Source organism: Schistocerca americana, chromosome 4 (assembly GCF_021461395.2).
Source record: "Schistocerca americana isolate TAMUIC-IGC-003095 chromosome 4, iqSchAmer2.1, whole genome shotgun sequence".
Taxonomy (NCBI): Eukaryota; Metazoa; Arthropoda; class Insecta; order Orthoptera; family Acrididae; genus Schistocerca; species Schistocerca americana.
The window spans coordinates 736,536,561-736,551,184 of record NC_060122.1 but is presented as its reverse complement, the minus strand read 5'-3'; the positions used below and the strand labels follow the sequence as shown (position 1 = coordinate 736,551,184).

The window sequence follows — 14,624 nt, the reverse complement described above, 5'->3', positions numbered from 1 at the left end:
ATGACACAGATAAAGCTTTTAGAATAGAAAGTTTATTTATTGATTCTTTTGCTGTTGCAAAATTTGAATGCCAAAACATAAGTGCAAGAAAAAAAGGCAGCTACGGGTAGTAGAATCAAAAAGCTCATCGATCAAGTGATACCCCATTGTGATGCCATCCCTAGTGAATGTGGCCTCATTAGTGAACAACACATAAGCTGGGGCATGCACATCTGTCACTTCATTGTAGAAACCACTTTGCGAAACACATGTGCGCAGGATATTCATCGGTGCTGTAACTGCATCCTTTAGAGATGGAAGGCATGTAAGGGCTCAGTGTTCAAAGCACGCTGGACACTGCTATGAACATTCTTAAGTCTGAGGCAGTGTCACATATGCTGGTGCTTAGATTAATTCAATGGCATCCAACACATCTTCTCCCTAATGACTGAATGCACCAATCATAGCATGCCTTCTTAATGACACATACTTGCACAAATTTTGATACAAACAAACTGTGGTGTGGTTGATGTATATCTTGGAAGTATTCTCAATAAAGGAGTCCTCCAGATTGTCCACTGCACTCAGCTATTCCTTACATTAGATGCATGTCTGTAAGCTCACAATTCACATTCCATTCCATGCTCCTCATATGCTGGCTAGTGCTTGACTGAGGAAATCCTCTGTTCCCAATGAGTACTCTCATCTACAGCACTATCTAGCAGCATTCCCCTCCAGTACCCTCACATATAGCACCACCTAGTGGTGTTCCCTTCCAGTGCTTTCATATACAGCACCAACAAGCAGCATTCCCCTCCAGTACTTTCGTGTACAGGATCACCTAGAGGCATACAACAACGTTTGCAGCTATGGGTTGCTATGTAATTCTCAATCCTTATGACATGACCCACCTCCCCTACAAATTTGTCACATTGTATTTGGGATACCTTGTATATACAATGAGAAGTCCAGGCTGGAATAACAACATATTAAAAGGATAGATTGCTATTCGCCAGTAGAGGAGTCATTGGGATTCCAGGCAGACAGAATGAAAAGACTGCTAAACTTTTAACTTTCAGATCAAGTTCTCCTTCAAAAGCAGAAAAAACACATTACTCTCATAACAGTATGATATACACGTGCATGGTTAATGTTTATAGCAACTTGGGTCCTATGTGGGCTGCATGTACATCTGCTGAGAGCAGCAATCTGGCATGGATGGTGGGGGTAAAGAGGAGGCATGTGGCGGAGAGGGGGAGGGTTAGCAGGGTAGGGGGAGGATGACAATGTGCTACTGAGGGAATGAGCAGGGGCATGGTGGGGACAGGATAGGGCTGCTAGTAGAAGATTTGGGAGGCAGTCCGGGGGAGAGGGAAGAGGAGAGGTATAGAGAAAGGAAATGACTAGTGTATTGGTGGAATACAAGGCATGTGTATTGTTGGAGTGAGAGTAGGGAAGGGGGGGGGGGGTAGATGAAGGACAGTGACTAATGAAAGTTGAAGCCAGAAGGGTTACCGGAACATAGGATATACTGCAGAGAGAGTTCTCATCTGTGCAATTCAGGAAAACCAGTGTTGGTAGGAAGGTTCCAGATGGCAAAGGCTGTGCAGCAAACACTGAAGTCAAGCACATCATGTTGGACATAATGTTCAGTAAATGGATCATCCAGCTGTCTCTTGGGCACAGTTCAGTGGTGGCCAAGACAGTTTGTTGTTAGTTGTCATGACCCCTTAAAAAGCTGCACAGTTGTAGCTTGGATCACAGAGCTGCCTTCACAGGTAGTCCTGCCTTTGATGAAATAAGAGATGCCTGTGACAGGACTGGAGTAGGTGGTAGTGGGAGGATGTAAGGGACAGATTTTGCATCTAGGTTCTATCATAGGGATATGAGCTTTATGGTAAGAAGTTGGGAATAGGTGTGAAGTAGGGCTGGACTAGGATATTGTATAGGTTCATTGGGTGGCAGAATACCACACTGAGAAGGGTGAGTGGGTAAGGTATTCTTCATTTCAGGCCACAATGAGAGGCAACCAAAACCATGCTGGGGAATGTGATTTAGTTGCTCCAGTCCTGGATGGTACTGGGCCATGAGAGGAGTGCTTCTTTATGGCCAGACAATGGGCATTTGGGAAGTGGTAGGTGACTGGAGAGACAAGACATGGGAGATCTGTTTCTGGACAGAGTGGGAAGATAATTTTTGTCTGTGAAGACCTCAGTGAGACCTCTGGCATATTTGGAGAGTGACTGCACATCACTACAGATGCGAAGGCCACGAGTAGTTAGGTTGTATTTTCATGGTATGAAATGGGTGGCAGCTGTCATGTTGGAGGTATTGTTGGTGGTTGGTAGAATAATACCCAGCATATAGGAGGATAACAAGAAAGGGAAAAGGCTCCCTAGACTCTTCAAAGCATTTCAGTTAAGATTGATGTCAACATACTTCCAGAAACTGCCAAGAGAATCAAAGACTTGGATATCTCAAAATGCCAACTTAGAAAAATTCCAACTGGGCCATGTGACAATAACCAGGACAAGTACCAGAGGGATAATCACTGTCAAGATGATCAGAAATTTTGAATTCAACTCAGACCAGTGCCTTTCCAAAATCAAAATCTGCATCCTCCCACCAAGTAAAAAATGCCCAGACATGACGCTAAATATATGAAGCTCACTAAAAAAAATCAGAGAATAAATCTATACCACTGGCCAACCCTGGCAAGGCCTTAGCATAAGGATTAACAAAGTTGCAAAGAAGGAACTCAGGCTAGCAAAGAAGAAATGAGCAATCTGATGGAATGCGGAATATGAGGACATACTTGTGAAGAGATCAGAGCAATGAAAAGAAGGAAATGTTCTGGAAAGATGGAACATCTGGAACAATTTAAACAACAAAGAAAAAAAAATGTCCCAGATACTTCCAAGAATACAATTAACATTTGAAAAAGTGCAGTTTCAAATCTCCAGAAGAACTTTATCAAAAACAATTCCAGTGATTTCTTCCACGCTGTTAAGAACAAATTTTGAGGGTATCAAGTGTCAAAAGTCAGTTTCAGAAATGAGTGGAGTAAAATGAGATTGCACAACCAAGAAAAAACTAAGAGATCCTTGTCACATATTTTTCATAATCTCCTCAACTGCCCAACTCCAACCTCCAAACTGAGTCTTTGGGCACCACAGTAGAATCCAAGAGATGATATACTGCCAAAGAAGGAAGAAGTTAAAGGAGCCATTGAAAGCCTTAAAAACAAGTTTCAACAATGGCAGAAATGTTGAAATGGGCAGAACCAAAAATTCTAGATGACCTACAATGAATCTTTGAGACACTATGGGAGATCAAGAAATTACCAGAAGAACAGAAGATAGCACTTATTGTCCTGCTTCATAAGACATGGAACAAACATGACACTGACAACTATAGAGGTGTATCTCTCCTCCTGGTCACCTATGAAATCCATCAGAAATACTTCTCAATAGAAAAGAGGTGACTATCTAAACAGCTAGAGGAGTAGGGAAAAATCTGAAGGAATTAAAGGCAACTGCCTGGTCTTTTCAGACAACATTGCAATGCTCTAGGAAAGTACAGAAGAAATGAACACCCAAATCAACCTCCTGAAAGGGAATTCCGGCAGAATGGGGCTGAGGATCTCAATAGAAAAGACCGCATTCATAATGAATGAGAGATATAAGCTGAACTTCCTTGAAACAGAGATAGGTCAAATTAGGAGGATTAAGGAATTCAAGTACCACGGTGAAATCATACAAGAAAATGTAATAGACACAGCTGCAATAGACAATCAGATCTCAAGAATGGAGAGAGCAAAAGGGCTAACTAAACAAGTTGGAGGTATTGAAAAGCAGAATCCTACCAAAAAATCATAGGTATAACAAGACTAATGTTAGATGGAAACTGAGGAGCAACAAGGAAGTGGAAAGAAGCAGAGAGTATCTCGCAAAATATGAGGAAAAGGCGCCTGGTATTTCTGGACACCTGTACAGAATGGACAAAAATAGACTGTCCAAATAAATATCTGATTGCCTTTGGAACTAGAAGACAACCAACACATGGAATGAAAAAAGCTCAGAGAGACCTTGAGAGGTCCAACACCCCAGAATCCCTCCCTCGTTTTAGAATAGGAGATGTTTTGAAAAAAAAAAAAAATACAAAGTTGGAAGTATCTCAAGTTGAAAGAAGAACTATAAAGACCAGAAGAACATGGAGAGAATAACAAGACCAACATCAAAGCTACCATACAAAGGAACATTGGAAACAGACAAAATTCTGGACAAAGAGAACATAATGAGATGTAGTTTGATCTTAAATGGCAAAATTCACCAATTAAAAATAAATAAAAGACAGGAATTTTTCTAATAGCTCACAGATTTCCAATGCATACTTTTGAGAGGTGTAAAAATTAATTTTTATAATACCTGTGGCTTTGAGAATTGGAATGTTTGTGTTGTTGAGTGGCGCTAAACAAAATATGTTGGCCATTTTAATTCTCTAACCTAGATGATGATGATATTTAGTTTGTGGGGTACTCAACTGCAAAGTTATCAGTGCACATACAAATTCCCAATCGTTTCACTGTCCAGTCTCATCACTTTCCTGAATGATGATGATGAAATGATGAGGACAACACAAACACAAGTATCTGGGTGGACAAAATCCCTGACCTGGCCAGGAATCGAAGCTGTGACCCAGAGGCAGCAATGCTAGCCACTATACCATGAGCTTTGGACACTCTAATTACGTTAGCATATTCAAAGCAGTTTTTACACTCTTGCAATGGAGGGTGGAGCTGTGTGGAAGCACTGACTTCAGATTAAGATGCAAATTTGATTTTATTTGTTCACTGGATTGCAGGCACATCTTACTGCTGTATCTTACTGCTGTTATGTTTACTCTTTGTTTTTATGTTTGAAAAGTTCCTTGCTCGGTTGAGTTCTTTACAAGTCTGTAAACTGCACAAAATAAAATAATGAAATTGAATATTGCTGACTCACTGAACTAGTATTATCAAATAATAGAACATGACAACAAAGTCTTATGTATTAACATTTTCGTATTACAACAATTTGTAAAAAAAAAAAAAAAAAAGTCATTTTTTTTCATTATTTAAGCAACCTTTTCATTTAAAACTTCAAATGCAGCCTGAACTGCAAATCAAATGACTTAACAATATTACATCACAAGAAAATACACTTTATTCACTTTACACACCTGCTTAATTCAGGATCCCACTTTAATGTAGCTATGTTCATTAACATTGTCCGGGAGGCATTTGTGACATCAGTTAGATGCAGACCACCATTACTACCACCAGTGAGATTCTGAAATTATTTAAACAGTACTTCACAATTGAATAAAAGACCTCTTGCTGAACGATAATGAATACAACATGTCAGGCAATGTTCTATGTTTTAACTTTGGGAGATATAAGTGAACAAATAAAAAATCATTTTACATGAGGAGTAGGCATGAGAAAGTGTTGAATAGGAAATTCATTAAAATGAGGGACTTAGCATCCATCATCACTTTATTTTATGGTACAGACCACCAGAAAAAGTTTAGGATTACTGTGTGACATGGACTGGGCAGGTACACAATTATTGAAATATCTAGTAAAATCTTTCAGTCTGGAGATCTCTAGATGAATCCTGTTATCTTTAGCTGAGTGTATGCTGTAATGGAATTTCTTGACAGATTAAGAACTGTATGTCAGACAAGGAGTTGAACCAGGACTCTCATATTTTGTAGACCATCCCCTAGTTAGCTATACAAGTCTAATGACCACACTCAAAGCTTCAATACGTCAGTAATTCCTCTTCTTTTCCCACAGTCCATGGAGGTTAGGCTGCCAAAAGTAACTAAGCCAATGATGTAGGAATTATTTTGAGAATGAATCAATAACTTTTACAGTGGAACGTATACTCCATGCTAACTTCCTGACAGATTAAAGCTGTGTGTTGGACAGAGACTTCAATCCAGGCCTTTGAATTTTGTGGCAAATTCCCATACCAGATGAGTTATGCAAGTGAGTCTAAGAACCTGACTGCAACATCTAAACTGCCAGTACCTATCCACTACTTAGCATTTACGATAAAAGGAATTAAATCAACAGCAGATGCTGCATTAATCAATCATTAATTTCCTTAATTATAAAATCTATAGACCATGTAACATTATTATGAAGAAATGAAAGTAATACAAGTATCTGTTTTGTCTTGATCTCCTTTTAACTACAAATGTCTCAGATAGTTGGCAAATGAGTATCTGATTCTCATGACGTCATTTTTTTCTAACAACAGGAACATAGTTACATAAAGACCCTATTATTGTCAGCAGTGCATTCACAAGAAATGGAACAGTAGATCAGTTTTGAAAAGAATGGGAGAGGAACTGGCAGTATCTTTCATGGAGCAGCTATACTGGCACTCCTGTAAATACCCTAAGAAAGCATAAAATACATACAGGAATAACGGTAGGCTGCAAAATATATCTGACTTTGGTCAACAAATTCTGTTAAATTATTTTTACTTTGCCCCTGCTGTATCACAATGGCAGAGCATAGCGTGTTGTGGAGCAGGCCAGTCTGCACACTGGATGATAATGATAAACTGTAGTGGAATTAGAATTTACATTAGAGCATCCTTCTCTGAATCAGCACCCAGACTGGTGGTAGAGCAATGTGTGTCCTTGGGACTTGCTGGCACTGTTTCAGCAATCTCTGGAGGATGTTATCCTGGAGTGTCTGGCTCATGTAACCATAGTGTCTGGCTGGCAGCAGTTTGAGCTGGCAATTGGCGTAGACTGTACAACAGGCCTTGCTTCCAACGATGGAGAGTGCATTTTTATCAGAGAGCTCAAGTAGACACTGAAGGGGTGTGCTCACGTAATCTCTCAGTAACTCCGCACAGTGTGAAGATGAGCAACACCAAAGTCTTTCCACCAAGGAAGGGTAGAAATGTCGATGACTACTTACAGGCAGTAGCTGGGGGCAGCAGCGGTTAGCGCACCTCCCAAATTCTGTGACAGGTGGACAGTGCACCAGACACCATCAGCTCGGCTCAGAAAGCCAGAGGCAGAAGTCTTCAAGTCTTCTCATCGGTGGTTGTGAGATCAGCAGCTCACATCAGCCACGTAAGGCAGACCAGACAAGCAGCAGTCTCAAAGACGGAAGTCATCTTGGCAAACGGTAACAGCACATCACAGGTTCAGCTTCATAGGCAGTGTAATGCAAGGTAAAAGATGGAGACCAAACTCGAAAGCATGAATATTTATTACTGCTTATCTGATGCAATGACATTACATCTGGCTGGCAATGACCAAGTGTAATGTCCTTTCTGGGACTCATCAGTGCTCTTCACCAGCCCTCTATTTTGCAAGAAAGGGTTTGAGGGCTTCACCTTGTTACCTTTCAAGCAGCGGGCTGATAGGCGCTCTTGTGGAACTTTTACTCTCTCTTACAAAATCGAGCTATGCTGTTAGAATGACAAGATGCCTTCTGCTCGCTGGAGTCATGTTGCTGGCCCCTCTTGCTCAAGTGAGCTGAGGCTATATCTTCTGGGTTTGTCCTGCTTTCCACAATATTGGCTTTCTGCATGTTTGTTTTTTTGACTGGGGCAGGTGGCACTGGTCTCACTTGGCTTAGTTTGGTGCTTGTTGGAGAAGACTCAGATAATTTTACATTAGCCCATAATACATTTCTGTTGTGTAACACTTCATACATAAATTAGGTAACAGTTGTTTTTATTTCTCACAATTTATATTTTCTATCAGGAAGCCTGATTTCCACTCTTAATGCTGATTGTTCTTCACGTAAGTGTGTGTATTTTTTCCTGTCAAATGTAAAATGTCATTTTGCTGTTTCCATAACCAGCATTAGTTCATGTCACACCATTTTCCCTCTCTCTAGCCTGAAAGTGACTTCCATTATTCCATTCCCCCTTCTTATTGAAAGCTGTTCTCTCACATTATCAAACTGTTTTCTTACTTATTTTTCACTTATTTTTCTTATTATTAAAAAAATCAGCTACTGTAAGCAGGCAATTACTTTGCTATTCATATGCACCTTTGGCAGTAATGTTCAATATGTATCTTTATGCTGTCATCACCATCATTGTTGTCATCTTGGAGAAATTGTTTCCGTTGATAAGCTTGTTACCATTTCTTCATTGCTGTATGTATCTTTTACAAGTATTACCTTTTACTTGCCAGTTCTTAAACACACACACACACACACACACACACACACACACACACACACACACAAAAATAAATAAATAAAAAAACACTGTTTGTGTGTATGTGGGGAGGAGGGTGTGTGAATGCATGTACACTCTGTTAAAGCTTGTGATGTAAGTGAGATATTAGGAATTAATGTGCTAACTGATACCAATATATAATGAACTATTTGATACCTGCAAATGTGTGATTGAAATATTGTCTTTCTATTATGTCAAATAATAAATATCATTAATAATTTAATTGGACAGATACAAAATCTACTCACCAAGTGGCGGCAGAATATACACATAGAAATTTTTTATCTATACAATTAAATTTTTTATTTATCCAATTAAATTATTTTGTCAATAATTGATTGTCTTTGTTGTAATAAATATCATTAGATAGTTAATGATTAGTAGTCTAGTTTGAATCTAAAACACATTTTCATATTAAATGTAGCAGTTAATGCTGTATTCATGATGTGAAGATCACTGTTTAAAACAATGATGTTCTGCATGCTTTATGATAATAATCAGACAGTTTGGCAAAACAATTTTGCAGCTGTACAAAACATTTTGAATAATTCTAGCTTATATGTGGACAGATCTTGAATACCAATACTGGGTATTAAATCAATACTGGAATGGATGTATAAAATTTAAAAAAATCAGTAGTAAAAGTACAATTTGCAATATGAACAATGAAGTAAAATTTTTGTTGAATAGTACAACCAGTCTGCACATTTTTTCTTGTGTCTTTATTGAATAAATGGAATTTACCATTCGTGGCAAGTTATTCATTCAAGTGTAATAACCCAGATGAATAAATCTTGCAGTCAAGATACATTGGGGTTATATAACCAGAAATTCAATTTTTAGAATTTAACATTGCTATTATCATTGCTGGTATGTGGTGTTCTATTTTAGGTCTGATGTTATTATTTCTTTTCTTGGATATATTACATGGGCCTGTTATGTGAGAAACTGGACCAAGATATCTGATTAAAAACATGCATACACAGAAGAAATAATTACTGCAAACACATATCACAGGTGGGTAACTGAATTATACTCATCTGTCTGAAGGTCTATATGCCATTCATAAGTTGAAATATTCATAATAATATCTCACATCATTGTTACATGGAAAAAGTAGAAAAGAGAAATCTGAACATCAGATATAGTTTATAAGTAGTATCTAAAGCAAGGGTCCATACCCATATAAGCCATGAATCTATGGTTCCAAAACAACATCGATTGCCTTTTACTGCATCTTTAACTTCTTGGATATTTTCCATAAGCCATCTCATTTTCAAAGCACTGAAATAAGGACTTAGTGGCAGACCACATAACTGTTTTAGGCAATTCTTATTCTTCTTGGGTACTTTGGATAATAATTCATCTACTGTGGAAGTTGTGCGCATGTCTAACCATACTGTAAAATCAAATAATAATTATACAACATTAACAGAGCTGGAGAAATTTCATTACATCTGTTTCGATAAAAAGTTTATACAGATATGTTCAAAAATGCCTGATATAAATGCATGGTATAATACTGCTACCACAGAGTGACAGTTTTAATTTAAATATATGCACATAAAATGCAGACAAATAATATGTGAAAATAATTATCTATGTGTCAAAACGCAGAAAATAGGGTCAAACATGTACAATAACACACATAAAAAAGAAACACAATTACTTACTGGCTTTTATGAGGACAGGTTAAAAAGAAAAGTCAATGCTTTTAAAAGAAACTTTTTATTGGGAAAACAACATTATATGTAACATAATTTCTCTATATAATAATCTCTGCCATTCTCTATGAATTTGGTTCATCCCTTGACAAGTGTCATAATTTCATCCCGTAAGTAGCTTTGTAGTACAATTCATGCCAATTCTTGCACTGTCTACAGACCTCATCATCTGACAAAGCTTGGGATTTGTGCAGGTAATTCTTCATCCGATCAAATTGGTGAAAATCACTTGAAGCTAGGACAGTACTGTATGGTGAGTTCGCAAGCAGCTCAAACCAATATTTCTGAATGCATTACATTGTTTTCCCAGCTGTATGAGAACAGGCATTATCCACAAGCAAAATCACACACTTTGAAAGCTTTTCTGTCCTCCTTGGTTTGATTTTGAGTTTCAGATATTGCAGTAGCTCACAGGAGCTACTGTTATTAACTGTCTGACCCTCCAGAGTGAACCTTACATACCCCAAAACATTGCCATCATCAACTTTCCTGAAAATGCTTGGCTTTGAACTATTTTCTGCAAGTGCAGATGCCTTTTCTCACAACATGCTCTCTTGCTTACTCTGTGGTTCATAGTGACGAATCCACATCTCATAAATGGTTACTATACAACTGAGAAAGTATTCACCTTTCTCTTCAAAATGCCTTAAACGTGGTTTTGATATTACCATATGTATATACGTGGCGTCTGTTCTTTTGGACTTGTCCGAAAGAGCAGGCACCATTTTTTTTTATCCAGCATCCATTACTAATTAAGACACAAAGGAATTACAGACCTTTGCTGCAAGTGGGCATTGATTGAAATCAATGGGGAAAGTTGAAAATTTGTGCTGGACTGGGGTTTGAATCTGGATCTCCCGCTTACTAGGCAGATGCTCTGACCACTGAGCCATCCAGACACAGTGGTCATTGCAACTGGAAAGGCTGCCCTAGCTCACTTCCCATCAGACCCAAATTCTCAACTTATCCAAACACTTTGAACATACCGAGGGAGGTGGCGCGGTGGTTGGCACACTGGACTCGCATTCAGGAGGACGATGGTTCAATCCTGCATCCGGACATCCTGATTTAGGTTTTCCGTGATTTCCCTAAATCGCTCCAGGCAAATGGCAGGATGGTGCCTTTCAAAGGGCACGGCAGACTTCTTCCCCATCCTTCCCTAATCCGATGAGACCGATGACCTGCTGTTGGTCTCTTCCCTAAAAACAACAACAACGCTATGAATGTAGTACCCCTTGCCCATTATCCTCATTACTTGTGGCATTACATAAGTGCAAGAAAAAAAGGCAGCTACGGGTAGTAGATTCAATAAGCTCATTGATCAAGTGATACTCCATTGTGATGCCATCCCTAGTGAATGTGGCCTCATTAGTGAACAACACATAAGCTGGGGCATGCACGTCTGTCACTTTGTTGTAGAAACCACTTTGCGAAACACATGTGCGCAGGATATTCATCGGTGCTGCAACTGCATCCTTTAGAGATGGAAGGCATGTAACGGCTCAGTGTTCAAAGCACGCTGGACACTGCTATGAAACATTCTTAAGTCTGAGGCAGTGTCACATATGCTGGTGCTTAGATTAATTCAATGGCATCCAACACATCTTCTCCCTAATGACTGAATGCACCAATCATAGCATGCCTTCTTAATGACACATACTTGCACAAATTTTGATACAAACAAACTGTGGTGTGGTTGATGTATATCTTGGAAGTATTCTCAATAAAGGAGTCCTCCAGATTGTCCACTGCACTCAGCTATTCCTTACATTAGATGCATGTCTGTAAGCTCACAATTCATATTCCATTCCATGCTCCTCATATGCTGGCTAGTGCTTGACTGAGGAAATCCTCTGTTCCCAATGAGTACTCTCATCTACAGCACTATCTAGCAGCATTCCCCTCCAGTACCCTCACATATAGCACCACCTAGTGGTGTTCCCTTCCAGTGCTTTCATATACAGCACCAACAAGCAGCATTCCCCTCCAGTACTTTCGTGTACAGGATCACCTAGAGGCATACAACAACGTTTGCAGCTATGGGTTGCTATGCAATTCTCAATCCTTATGACATGACCCACCTCCCCTACAAATTTGTCACATTGTATTTGGGATACCTTGTATATACAATGAGAAGTCCAGGCCGGAATAACAACATATTAAAAGGATAGATTGCTATTCACCAGTAGAGGAGTCATTGAGATTCCAGGCAGACAGAATGAAAAGACTGCTAAACTTTTAACTTTCAGATCAAGTTCTCCTTCAAAAGCAGAAAAAACACATTACTCTCATAACAGTATGATATACACTTGCATGGTTAATGTTTATAGCAACTTGGGTCCTATGTGGGCTGCATGTACATCTGCTGAGAGCAGCAATCTGGCTTGGATGGTGGGGGTAAAGAGGAGGCATGTGGCGGAGAGGGGGAGGGTTAGCAGGGTAGGGGGAGGATGACAATGTGCTACTGAGGGAATGAGCAGGGGCATGGTGGGGACAGGACAGGGCTGCTAGTAGAAGATTTGGGAGGCAGTCCGGGGGAGAGGGAAGAGGAGAGGTATAGAGAAAGGAAATGACTAGTGTATTGGTGGAATACAAGGCATGTGTATTGTTGGAGTGAGAGTAGGGGAGGGGGGGGGGGGGGGTAGATGAAGGACAGTGACTAATGAAAGTTGAAGCCAGAAGGGTTACCGGAACATAGGATATACTGCAGAGAGAGTTCTCATCTGTGCAATTCAGGAAAGCCAGTGTTGGTAGGAAGGTTCTAGATGGCAAAGGCTGTGCAGCAAACACTGAAGTCAAGCACATCATGTTGGACATAATGTTACTTACCAAACGAAAGCGCTGGCATGCTGATAGACAAACAAACAAACACAAACATACACACAAAATTCAAGCTTTGGCAACCAAAGGTTGCTTCATTGGGAAAGAGGGAAGGAGAGGGAAAGAAGAAAGGATGTGGGTTTTAAGGGAGAGGGTAAGGAGTCATTCCAATCTGGAACGGAAAGACTTACCTTAGGGGGAAAAAAGGACAGGTATACACTCACGCGCACACACACATATCCATCCGCACATACACAGACACAAGCAGACATTTGTAAAGGCCAAGAGTTTGGGCAGAGATGTCAGTTGAGGCGGAAGTACAGAGGCAAAGATGTTGTTGAATGACAGGTGAGGTATGAGCAGCGGCAACTTGAAATTAGCGGAGGTTGAGGCCTGATGGGTAACGAGAAGAGAGGATAAACTGAAGGGCAAGTACCCATCTCCGGAGTTCTGACAGGTTGGTGTTAGTGGGAAGTATCCAGATAACCCGGACGGTGTAACACTGTGCCAAGATGTGCTGGCCGTGCACCAAGGCATGTTTAGCCACAGGGTGATCCTCATTACCAACAAACACTGTCTGCCTGTGTCCATTCATGCAAATGGACAGTTTGTTGCTGGTCATTCCCACATAGAAAGCTTGTACATTATTAGATAGGCAGGTCAGTTGGTAAATCACATGGGTGCTTTCACACGTGGCTCTGCCCTTGATCATGTACACCTCGTGAGATAAGCCTCTACATCCTTACATTTGTCCTCTAGCCATCCCCGCTTAGCCATTTTGCACTTTCTGTCGATCTCATTTTTGAGATGTTTGTATTCCATTTTGCCTGCTTCACTTACTGCTTTTTTGTACTTTCTTGTTTCATCAATTAAATTCAGCATCTCTTCTGTTACCCAAGGATTTCTACTAGCCCTCGTCTTTTTACCTACTTGATCCTCTGCTGCCTTCACTACTTCATCCCTGAGAGCTACCCATTCTTCTTCTACTGTATTTCATTCCCCCATTCCTGTCAATTGTTCCCTTATGCTCTCCCTGAAACTCTGTACAACCTCTGGTTCTTTGAGTTTATCCAGGTCCCATCTCCTTAAATTCCCACCATTTTGCAGTTTCTTCAGTTTTAATCTACAGTTCATAACCAATAGATTGTGGTCAGAGTCCACACGTGCTCCTGGAAATGTCTTACAATATAAAACCTGATTCCTAAATCTCTGTCTTACCATATAATATAATCTATCTGAAACCTTCCAGTGTCTCCAGGCCTCTTCCATGTGTACAACTTTCTTTCATGATTCTTAACACAAGCGTTAGCTATAATTAAGCTATTGTCTGTGCAGAATTCTAGAATTCTACCAGGTGGCTTCCTCTTTCATTCTTTATCCCCATTCCATATTCACCTACTACTTTTCCTTCTCCTCCTTTTCCTACTATTGAATTCCAGTCCCCCATGACTATTAAATTTTCGTCTCCCGCCACTATCTGGATAATTTCTTTTATCTCACCATATATTTCATCAATTTCTTCATCATCTGCAGAGCTAGTTGGCATATAGACTTGTACTACTGTAGTAGGTGTGGGCTTCGTGTCTATCTTGGCCACAATAATGCGTTCACTATGCTGTTTGTAGTAGCTATTTTTTTATTGATTATTAAACCCACTCCTGCAAGCACCCTCCATAAAAAACACAACCACACCACGTTTCCTTCTCTTCTTTTTCCTACTGTCAAATTCCAGTCATCCATGACTATTAAATTTTCATCTCTTCCTCTGAATTGCCATCGGATCACCACATGGTGTAACATGATTCTCCCACCTTATCCAGCAACAGATCTCCCATGC

The 14,624-nt window shown here is 39.9% G+C and overlaps 1 protein-coding gene across 6 annotated transcripts in view; it reads right to left on the bottom strand.

Annotated features, from left to right (window-relative positions):
- LOC124612441 (glycerol kinase-like) overlaps positions 1-14,624 on the bottom strand; it is a 177,131-nt gene that overhangs the window by 67,463 nt on the left and 95,044 nt on the right. For all 6 annotated transcript variants that reach the window (XM_047140657.1, XM_047140655.1, XM_047140656.1 and 3 more), the window contains exons 4-5: positions 9,425-9,642; positions 5,200-5,309 (exon numbers count right to left, since the gene is read on the bottom strand). In XM_047140657.1, coding sequence (XP_046996613.1) covers positions 5,200-5,309; positions 9,425-9,642 — 328 coding nt within the window. The remainder of the gene's footprint in view (positions 1-5,199; positions 5,310-9,424; positions 9,643-14,624) is intronic.